A 12048-nucleotide genomic window follows, 5' to 3' on the forward strand; every position below is an offset into this window, starting at 1 on the left:
CAGTTCTCATTTGACTCACGTTCATAGTTGGTCTTCCGACCCCTCTTCATTCATCATTTCAAACACCTGATCTCCTGAACTTGATCCGGCTAGCTTCACCTGTACCATCAGGTCTCTCGGCTGGACAGACCACTGGAGCAAGGGGGAACCTCAATTCCCTGGCATTCGGCCAGAGAAGAGGCTACCCCCTCAAAGCTCCTTGGCCAGGTGCCCTTCCCCAGGCTCCGGGAGGTCCGGGAGGTGAGTCCGTGAGCATGCCACCATCAACCGGAAGTCTCACCAAATCGCTTTTGTGTCATAAATTTATTTATTTATTTATTTATTTTGGGATTTATACCCCGCCCTATCCGGTAGCTCAGGGCGGCTAACAGACGGCCATGCCGAGTTAAAAAATTTAAAACAATAAAACAGTATTACATACAATAAAATTCAGTGCTACAATAAGTCATATAAAAGACCAAGATGTACAACATCCCACATTGGCGGCCAATTTTCTTAATAGCATGAGCACCAGGAGTAATATTTCCCAGCTCACGGGCGGCATCTACCTCTCCAATAATGGGGAAGATGAATGATGGACTCTCAATGGTGGAATAGTGGTGGCGGCGGCTCCTCCTCAAAGGCCTGGCGGAAGAGCTTCGTCTTACAGGCCCTGCGGAACTGCACAAGGTCCCACAGGGCCCGGATCTCCTCCAGGAGCTTGTTCCACCAGGTAGGAGCCGCCACCGAAAATGCCCTAGCCTTTGTTTGGGCAAGCTTCACACTTCGGGGGCCTGGTACCACCAGGCGGTGGATATTCCCCGATCACAGTGCTCTTGAGGGTATGTATGGGAAGAAGAGGTTCCTTAGGTAGGCCGGACCCTGGCCATTCAGGGCTTTAAAGGTAAGCACCAGCACTTTGAAGCGAATCCAGTATGCTATTGGCAGCCAGTGCAGTGCTTCCAGCACTCGCCTGATGTGGTCTCGCCTGGAAAGGCCCATCAACAGCCTGGCTGCAGCATTCTGCACTAGCCGCAGCTTCTGGATTTGCGACAGAGGCAGCCCTAAGTAGAGAGCGTTACAGTAGTCCAGCCTCGAGGTGACCATCGCATGGATCACAGTGGCCAGGTCTTTGCGGTCGAGGTAGGGAACCAACTTCCGAGCCAGCCGCAGATGGTAAAAGGCTGACTTGGCAGTGGCTGCCACCTGGGCTTCCATCGTTAACAATGGGTCCAGGAGCACACCCAAACTCCTAACCTCCCGCACAGGCACCAATGGTACCCCACCGAAGGACGGGAGCGGGTGCCCCAACTCTCGGCCAGTCCGACACAGGCCCAGGACCTCCGTCTTTGCTGGGTTTAATTTCAACCGACTCAGTCTGAGCCAACCAGCCACAGCTTGCAACGCCCGCGAAAGGTCATCAGGACCAGAGTCTGACTGGCCGTCCAACATCAGATACAGCTGGGTATCATCAGCATATTGATGACACCCAAGCCCACACCTCCGGGCAAGCTGGGCAAGGGGAATATAAACTCTTCTTTAATAGTTTATATTCAGGCTTCTTTCAGCTGATTTTAGCCATTAGTCTCTATAGTTTTCCTTCTTTAGAACAGGCCAAAATTATCATTCTGTTCTTTGTACTTCACTTGGCTGATATTGGATTTCTGCTTACTTTAATAGTACTTTCTAAGTCTTTTATGCAGGGCTGAAGCGAGCCACCATGGGACCCTTCACAAAGATTCCATCTGCCCCCTCCACATGACCCTGATTCAAACAAATATCTCACAGAAAAAAATCACTTGGCTTGCTGATACTATGCATCTATAATTATAAAGGATTCCTGTGTCTGACATCTTTCTGTCCATTTATGGTAGGCATAACTCATCAGAAAATGAAGCCAGGAGTCTCAAAATTGGCCACCAGCATAAGGATGATCATGGGAGTTCCAGTACCAAAAATGAAGGGAATATCTTGGCCCAGGTTATCTCCATAATAGGCAATACATAACCAAGAGCTTTTAAGCCACATGCTATGTGACTGTAATAAATCCCCAGTCTGCCATGGACGTTTGCTGCATGGCACACTCTCAACCCTACCTACCTGACAGGGTTACTGTGGGGATAAAATGGAGGACAGGAAACAATGGAAGCTGTATGGGTCCTCATTGGGAAGCGAGATGGGATATGACATTTGTTATAAATCTACAGCTCATCAAAAAAAGGATGATTACTATTGCTCTTACTTCATCAAGTATTGTTAAAACTCTTTGGCATTCAGTGCTCATTCAGCTCATTCAGAAGTGCTCATTCAGTATAAAAACTACTACGGCAAGCCGCTAGCATTTATAGAGGCCATCATAATTGTGTAAAAGAAGCAGGAGCAGCTTTCCTTCTTCTTTCCAGCCAAGCTACTCCTGAATTAGCACACTCTGTGCCTCTCAATATGTGTTTAATTTTGTAATTTTGTATTACATGCATCCATAGGTTTACCAATATGGGAAACTCCTTACATCTGAGGAAGTGGGTTCTCTTTCACAAAAACTTAATTTTACAAAACATCTTCAGAAATTAAATTAGTAAGAAATCTATTTCAGTTTACCTTTGTACATTTTTCTAAAACAAAAGCAAGAGCGAAATGGGTTATGTACTGGTGCTGGATGAGAAGTACTGAGATTGAGTGGCAGAAAGCATTCTTTTACTACTTTGAAACTTCTGTTCATGCACTTTATTAGAATAATGTTCCAGTACTTTAAGATAACTAATATTTAACTGTTATGGCACTTTTATGAATAATTTTAATTGTGTGTGTGTGTGTGTGTGTATGTATGTATGTAAGCCGCCCTGAGCCTGCCTTGGCAGAGAGGGCGGGATATCAATTGAACAAATAAAATTAATAAAATTAAAATAAATTTGATAGATCATGGGGAAATACTATCTTGACCCCCTTTCTGTTCATAACATTAAAATAGGTTTGTTGCTATACTACTACTATTAAGTACTTTCTAAGTTGTTGAACAGTGTAGGGATGAGAAGGAGTTATCATCAATACTTGAAAGTAAAGGGGGGGAATTAGAAAGTAGGATGAGAAAGAAATTCAGGCAGTTTATGAAAGGAAGAAAGCAAAATGAAAGAGGAGAAAATTACCTATGTGGGCTCACATTCGGCAGGTGCTTCACCAATTGCATTGGTTGCCAGTTAAATTCTGGATTCGCTTCAAGATGTTGGTAATAACATTTAAAGCCTTTTACGGCCTGGGACCAACATATCTGAGGGACCGCCTCTTCCTATACACACCCCAAAGAGCGTTATGCTCTATGGACTAACATCGCCTGTTGTACCTGGCCTGAAGGACGTCCATTCTGCCTCGACCAGGGCCAGGGCTTTTTCTGTCCTAGCCCCTGCCTGGTAGAACATGCTCCCTGTTGAGATCAGGGCCCTGAGGAATCTTATTCAATTCCACAAGGTCTGCAAGATGGAGCTGTTCTGCCAGGCTGTTGGCTGAGGCAGCAGGTGTCTGTGTATGGCCTCCCTGAGGTTGTTGTCACCCGCCTATCAATATGCCAGGCAACCTCTCACAGCCAGTTGACTTTGTTTGAACTGTGACCTTGCTTTTATGTCTATTACTGTGTTTTAAATTTTTAACTGTATTTATTGTATTATTGACATGATGTTACCTGCCCTGAGTCTGCTTGTGGGATAGGCGGGCTATAAATACAAATAATAAATAAATAAATGTGTAGAAAAGAGAACGAGAATTTAAGGAGAAGAGAAGGACAAGTTGTATTTATTTTGCTAGAACACAATAACAGAGCTATTCCTTTGCAAGATTTGGATGAACAGACAAACTATGGAACTGAGTATAAGGAAAGGAAGAAACAAACAGACTGCTAGACTTGTTTTCCCCTGGCAGCTAATGTAACAGCCATTAGCTTTGCTTGATGGTCTTCCCCTTTCTCCAGTGCTAGTTTGGTTGATGGATTTAGCAGTATCCCATGACAGGCAAGTGCTTGCTTAAGCCTTTTTGTAGTAAAAGGTGAAAGCAGATAGAGCTACTGTTGTTTATTGTGCTCCACCTTCCCTGTGCACCTAGTGGCTACAGTGCAGAACAGCATTAAAATTAAAAGTAAAAAGTAAATTAGAATGCAGTGTGACTCTGGTTTCACAGGACCTTAAGCTGACTTGGGTCCCTTGAATTTGTATTCTCAGCACCCCCTGGCAGCCCTGCTTTTTTGTCACCTAAGTGTGCATTAATAAATACAAGCAATTGTAGTGTAGTGGTTAGAGTGTCAGTCTAGGTTGCGAATCTTTTTCAATTTTGTTTTAAAAATATTTATTTATTTATTTATTTGATTTATACCCTCCCCTCCCGACCAAGGCAGGCTCAGGGTGGCTTACATAAAAATTAAAACAGCTAAAAACAAAGCATTTATAAAAATAATCATAAAGTGCTACCAGTCCTACAGATACACTAAAATAATCTATCAGCCATTTGCATTTGTATACTTCAATGACAGCAACAATGTTCTAGAAGGTAGTAAGTCTGTTTATTCTTTTATTTTTGGCTCAGTGGTATAGCTACATGTTTTGCATGTCAGTATAGGAAGCAGTGAAGGGGTTTTTTGGTAGGAAGATCAGAAGCTCACTCCCAGCTGATCATGGGGATCATCCTGCAAGAAAGATTGTCAGGAGGAGATGGAGAGGATGGCTTCTGCTCTCAAAGATTTTTTTTTGTTCCAGCCTTGTTAGGATACAGCAATATTTCCTGGAGGAGATCAGGAGGACTCAGATCTCCCTCATCAACAGGGAGTGGGTTCCTCTCCCCCCAGGCAAAAATTCTAAATCACAGCACATCTCAGACAAATTGCCATTTTCTGGACCCACTTCCAGACCATTGGGGATTAGGGGACCAGCTGGGAGTGGGGTTCTGTTCCACAACCCTTGAAAAATGTATGATTTAAGGAGATAAGAAGATATACAGAAGCTCTGATCAGGGATCAGCTGGAAGTTGGCTTCTGATCTCCCAACCCCATGCTGCTGGTTCCTTCTAATCTCCAAATTCACTGTGTCCCAGCTTTGCTGGGAAGTTTGGAGGGAGTTTGGGTGGGCAACATACACTCAGTTTTCTGTTCCCCATGTTTCTTATGGTGTCCCTGCAAGGCTGAGGTACAGTAAGAAGTTTGGGTTGGGCAGATAAGAACAGAAGGAATTGTTTCTGTTTCCCCCATTCCAGTTTCTTACTACCTTCCAGCCTTGCAGGGACACAGCAAGAAGCTTGAAGAGGAGAACAGTAGTACCCTCAACGGAAGCCTACTTTTGGTTCTGATTTTCTTCTCCACACTTCCCCCTGTGTCCTTGCAAGGCTGAGATGTAGGAAGAAGGGAGAACGGAACCAGAATCTTCACTGATGGGGGAGATCAGCTTTGATGGGTTTTACACTTCCAAAGCTTCTCCGTATGACCCCAGATCCAAGCTGGCAGGGGGAATCAGAAGTTGAAAGTAGGGTTTTGTTCTTATCTCTGTGTTCTTGCAAGGGTGGAAGGCAGCAACAAGTTTTCTGTTCAAGCCAAACACGCATGAACAGCTGAACAGCTTGTTGAATAATCAGCTTCCTGCCTAGCAATATGAGTTTAAGAGAAACTGGCAGATTTTGAACACCTCTGGTTATAAAGAGAACTGTAATAACACTGGAAATATAACAGGACAACCTTGTCATACCCACCTCCCACATAATGCCAATCTAGCTTTCACTGTTAGACCAGTTGCAGTTATCCATATAGAAAAGATCAAGGTATTTGCTATTTGCTGCGAAGGGGTTACAGTTCTGATATTAATATCCAAGACTGTTGCCCTTCAGTCTGTTCTTTTGGCTCTTATTCACAGAGATTCAACACCTGACCTTAAATGGATGTAGGCTGTTGTCAAGCCACTTCACACAATTTGTTAAATGCAAGTAACCATAAATAATTACAAATCAATTACCCAATTTAAGCATACTTCCCTAAGGCCTTCCTCACCAAAAATCATTTAAAAAAACGACTAAGTAAAATAAGCAGTTTCCATGCAGCAAACCATTTGCATTTCAATTTGTCATTTTTGTAACAATAACACCATTTCAAATACATTTTACTAAATATAGGAACTGATCTTGTAGAAGAAATCAATTACATTGTTAAGTTTAAATCTTTTTTTTCCTGGCTGTGCTCTAATGTATCACTGCACCTAAGAACTGCACCCTGGGGAAATGCTTCTCTTCAACTAAAAATCCATGAATAACATTATGTAAAAATTAATTTATGATGAAGGATTTAGAATCTTTACTCAGAATGGCTTCATATTCAAATATCCTGAGAAAATGACACCTCACCCGTAGAAAGGAGTCAAGGGATCCATTCTCCATGTATTCAACCACAATCATTACTGGTCTGCCTGCAAAGACAGCAAAGGAATGCATTAGGATTATGGGTATATTAAGGGTTTGTTATACCTCCAGCTGTTACAAAAAGATTATTTGCATTAGTAAAGTATGTTGCTCATTTTACAATCCTCCTCTGTAGTGAAAATGTACCTCATTGTTCTATTATTTCAGAGCTGTATTTCCTCTGATCATGTTGGCAGATTAACTGAAGGCATTTATTTTACTTTGCTTTTTAATTAAATGGGTTAAGTCAGAATCTAATATTTATGGCCATGCTATCCCACAAAGTGCTGTGTACTCAAAATGGTTTCTTGGGATGCTGGACGTGAATGTTTGCTATGTGTGTACACTAGGCCAAAGGTGGTCAGTATTTATTTCAGGCTGTCCTTTCTTTCACACAGAACACATCTTGTAGCTGGTGCCAGTCTTCTCACTGTGTTCAGGGATCTATGGTCTCTAAACCTTACTATGCTTTAAACCCACCCACCCCAGCAAACCATTTATATGTGAGATAGCCAACTTATGGAAATGCTAAAAGTTACCACATGAGAGAATATTAGTGGGGTTGAACACATCAAAAACAAACCATTGCTCAGATCGATTTAATTCCATGTCCAGATCTCTGTCTGTTAGACCATAGTTAGCGTTGCCAGGTCCTGCTTCCTCCCCAGTGGGGAACTTTGGGAATCATTCCTGGAGGGGGAGGGGATGTCCCCAATGTGATGACTCAGAAGTGACATCATTACACTGGGGATGTGCCTGAATCCCAAGCAACAAATTCATTGTTTGGAATTCAGGCACTTGCCCCTGCTCTCACCACTTGAGATTCAGGCCTGTGCAGTCCCCGCTCTCCAAGGTAATTTAAAGGGCCCCTTTAAATATTTTTGGAGAGTGGAGGCTGCATGTGCCTGAAATCCCAAGTGGTGATTCAGGTGCACATGGCCTCCACTCTCCAAAAGCATTTAAATGGACCCTTTTTATTCTTTTGGAGAGTGGGGGCCCATGTGCCTGAATTCCAAGCAGTGAATTTCTCACTTGGAGTGCAGGCATGTGGCCAGTGGCTGACCCTCTCTCCCCCCTCCTGCAAGATGTAAAGGGCCTTCCAGCTGATTGGTGGGCCACATGTTCCCACTGATCAGCTGAAGGGCCGTTTGGCAGGAGAGGAGGGAGAAGGGTGGCTGCGGTGACCACTGTTGGGGGTGGGGTTTGGGGCAGGGCTCCTCCTCACTGGCCACCTGGCTGGTGGCTGGCAGGAGCCCCCAAAATTGAGGGATCACCTGCCGCCACCTGGGGACTGCCAACCCTAACCATAGTAGCCCTTATGGCAATCACTGAATATAGAATGGGCTTGTTTACTTATTTCTCAATTTGGAATTCAGAATCTCCTCATCCTGAAAAATTATTTAATTACATCAATATGTTAGGTTTTTCTCTAAAGCTGAGGATTTTGTGTGCATCTGCTAACCTCCTAGGATTTGTAGTCTGTAAAAAGAATATTTTCTCTTCATAAGAACAGCCTTGCTGGATCAGACCAATGGTCCGTCTAGTCCAGCATCCTGTCTCACACAGTGGGCAACCAGTTCCTCTGGAGGGCCAACAACAGTGCATGGAGGCTGAAACCTTCCTCTGATGTTGCCTCCTGGCTCTGGGATTCAGAGGTTTAGTGCCTCTGAATGTGGAGGTTTCCCTCGGTTACCATGGCTAGTAGCCATTGATCACTTTCTATAAATCTATCTTACTCCCTTTTAAAGTTGTCTATTCCCGTGGCCATAATTACATCCCCTGGCAGTGAATTCCACATTTTAAGCTCTCTGTGTGTAAATAAGTCATCTGTGTACATCTGCTACTATTCTATCTAAAGCACAGCACGCAAGGATGTGCTTGGCTTCTTTAATCACAATCCATTTTGAATCCAATGAAGTTGTATGCATATTTAAGATGAAGTATGCATCCTAAATTCTCTATAAATTGGTTCACACTTGCTTACTCGTCATTTGTTGAATGTAGCAACAAATGATTCTTTTCGGCCATCATAGATTAATCACCAAAACTTTCATATCACACGAAGTCAGCTCAGGGACAATGCATTTTAAAACAAACATTACACATATATGGATGAACTACAAAGCGTTAGTTCAGATGATAGGTCAGGCAAGTACCTGATGGAGAGTGGGAGAAGAGGTGGTGTGTGTCTTTTCTCTCTACCTACTCATTGTACCAGGTGCAGTTCAAATAGCTGCAGGATCCTTATATTGCATATCATCCAATTTGGTGTACATTAGCTAATATAGGCACTGTTGAAATCATACTTTAAATCTAGGCTTGAACTACATCTACAGAGCCCACAGATGTGTTGATGGCAAATTGCACTTCGTAGATGGGTAAGTAAGGCATGCTTCTCCTATCTCTTGTTCTCCAGTATACAGGGCTGGGATTTTGGTCAAACCAGCCCATGAAGTAATGAACATAAATATGCAAATTGGCCTTGTACAACATAAAGGTATCTAATGATACCTACAGTTATTCTAAGCATTATTCTGCTTGATTATTTCATTCTTTCCAGTTCTCATTTTGCAATATGATGTACATTATGCTTGACTATATAATTAATATTCCATGTTTGTAATAGATATATTTAAGTCATCTTTGTACTAATTTTAACTTCTGTATTTACTTGATAAGCCTTTCACTGTTTGCATCCTGGAGTAACCCATCACTCTACCTAGGAGAAATGGTCCAATTTACATGCTAATCAGGGCATCCCATCAGATATTATTTGGGTAATGCTAATAATGCAAAGTAGTGAATAATATATGCAGAACTACTGTAATGATTCATCTTGCATGCAAGTCTGGAAATAATAAAATAGCAAATACATTTTGCGGGAATGCCTATATTAGTTTTTGGAATGAATGTCACATAAAGGAATAAAGAAACTGTCTACATTTGAAGAACCTTGTCTATATTTTCCTGTTATTGCTGTTTTTTAATATTTCTGCCAACAGATATATAGATATGGTATGACTGGAGTTGCACACAGTATTCATATATAACTATGTCATACCCTTACAAAATGGCATTATTATTTTATTATTAGATCTACAGCAGATTTCTTTTTCTAAATATTATTCCATTCTGTTGAGGAACAACAGAGGGTTGATTGTTTGACCAAACAAAGGCCAAAGGCCGGATTCTTTGACCAATATAGAAGGTTTTTGCTGCCTACTTATCAGTGATGCTAGTAATGAGAATTCTTATTAAACACGGCCACTTTTGTTATCCCAAGCAAGGTACAGTTTAGGGACCTGCTTTTCATTAGTTCCTAAACAACACAACATGGATTCAAGGAAAATAGCCTACAGATACTTAGTACCTATGCGGTCTGGGATCAACGTATCTGCAGGACCATCTCTCTCAGTATGTCCCTCAAAGAGCTTTATGCTCTATGGACCAACATTTTTGGTGACCCCTAGCACAAAAGATATCTGCTTAGCCTCAATCAGAGCCAGAGGTTTTTCAGGTCTGGTGCCAGCCTGGTGGAACAGTCTCCCAAATGATATCCGGGCCCTGCAGGACAATACAGTTCCACTGGGCCTGCAAAACAGAGATGTTCCACCAGGCCTATGACTGAGGCAACGGAATTCCATCTGTATTGGTCTCCCCTGGTCTACCACCCCTGTCCTACCTCTTTCTGTTTTCTTCTTGCACACCCACTTGCTTTAGTATTTTATCATCTATGGGCACACAGACATAGAGTGCTGGAAGTAGTTGTTACTTGAGCTACAGATTGCCATCTAATGATTTAGGGTGAACTGATTTTATATAGGCTAATTGATTGTTATGCATGGTTAATTGTTTTATTGTGATTTCTGTTTTATATGCATTCATGTAACCTGCCCTGAGCTAGGGTTGCCAAGTCCCCGCTGTATGTACAGCGGGGGACTCCAGCCCCATTCCGGGAAAACATAGAGTTTTTCCTCGGATGACCATGGCCCCGCCCCCAGCACACCCAGCGTCTGGGTGACGTGCTGACGCTGGGCACATCACGGGCTTTGGGGGTGGGGTTCCCCCCGGAGCCTCATCCGCCACCGGGGGGACTTGGCAAGCCTACCCTGAGCCCTCCTGTGCCAGGGAGGGAGGGCTAGAAATAAAAATAAATAAATAAATAAAAATAAATAGGATAATATTTTCCTTTACGTTTCTTTTAACTTTAAGTTCATAGCACCTATTAATTATTTTAATATAATTAAAATGCCATGGCAGAATCAGTGTTACAATTACTTTCCATTCTTATAAACAAAAATGAGTTTTATAGTACCTAACGCCTGACAAATTTACTGTAGCATAAATAATTGCTGAATAAATAATTGCTGAATGTTATCCGAATATGCCTGCCAGCTGTTTAAGATCTATGCTGAGCTTCTGTTTCCCTCCTGCTGCAGGTGCTTAAATCAAGGACTTTATTCACAAATTAAAATGTGTGATGGTTGAAAACTGTCTCCCATTCTACGCAAAGTCTCCTGTCTCCATTTCTCATCCCTAGAAACTTCTATTGCAGACCCTTGCTAGCTTCTTCAGTCTGAGTGAGCTGGGGATTAAAGTAGTCAATAGTAAAAATGTCAAATTTGCATTTAACAGTGATGCTTCTGTAAGGAAAATTCAGAGTCTACACAGTCTCCTGTCTCCATTTCTCATCCCTAGAAACTTCTATTGCAGACCCTTGCTAGCTTCTTCAGTCTGAGTGAGCTGGGGATTAAAGTAGTCAATAGTAAAAATGTCAAATTTGCATTTAACAGTGATGCTTCTGTAAGGAAAATTCAGAGTAGTGGTGTAATGTATTCTATGCTGCCTAGAATGCATTAAGATGATTGTGAATCATCTCATAGGGAAGCAATGTTAAGCTTCGTCTTGAACAGGGATTGAAGTTCAAGACTACTGCGTCCAATCGGATTCAAATGTATATAAGCGGGAAAGACTCTGATTGGTCCTTATTGTCTCAACCTGATAGGTTGTTTATCTGTATAGTAGGCGTGGCTATATTAGACCGGAATGTTTAAATACTGAACAAGCTGCAATGGAAAGCTGATGGGAGTTCGGGCTATCAGAGAAGTTGTACCGTGTCAGAGAAGTTGATCGTCGAGCTGAAATAAACCTGAGTGTTGCTGAATCACTCTCTGGCTATTTTGTTGAGCGCAGACTTAACAATTGGCGACGAGGATGGGATTCTAGTGCGGGTAGGCAGCCCCGCTGGTCCCAACCCCACGACGGACAACAGCGAGCAGCAACTCGCCGTGGCAGAGCCGCAACAGGCACCACCAGAGCCGGTGGCAGCGATTGCAGCTATGGCCAATAGCCCGAAGTTCGAGGCATTCGAACCAATGACCGAGGACTGGGACGCTTACCTGCTGAGGTTCGGGTTCCACCTCGAAGCGAGCACCGAGAGGTGAGACAGCGTTTAGCCAACACAGAGCTGCGTGTCCACCACCAGGGGGCCGATGTGGAAGGCGATTGTGCGCATGAGGAAGTCTGCGCCATCGGCCGAAAGGCGGACAAGCGGACCCCAGCGAAGACTGCAACCAACCCACCATGCACCGGCTGTGGCGGGAAACACCCGAGAGAGAGCTGCTGGACCAGGGACATGGACTGCAGAAAGTG

The 12048-nt window shown here is 43.1% G+C and overlaps 1 protein-coding gene across 1 annotated transcript in view; it reads right to left on the reverse strand.

The window, feature by feature from the left end:
* EPHA6 (EPH receptor A6) overlaps window positions 1–12048 on the reverse strand; it is a 352339-nt gene that overhangs the window by 100639 nt on the left and 239652 nt on the right. Inside the window, exon 10 of the mRNA XM_015405688.1 lies at window positions 6343–6404. Within this exon, the coding sequence (XP_015261174.1) occupies window positions 6343–6404 (62 nt within the window). The remainder of the gene's footprint in view (window positions 1–6342; window positions 6405–12048) is intronic.

The sequence above is a fragment of the Gekko japonicus genome, unplaced genomic scaffold, assembly GCF_001447785.1.
Source record: "Gekko japonicus isolate JY-2015 unplaced genomic scaffold, Gekko_japonicus_V1.1 scaffold1318, whole genome shotgun sequence".
NCBI lineage: Eukaryota > Metazoa > Chordata > Lepidosauria > Squamata > Gekkonidae > Gekko > Gekko japonicus.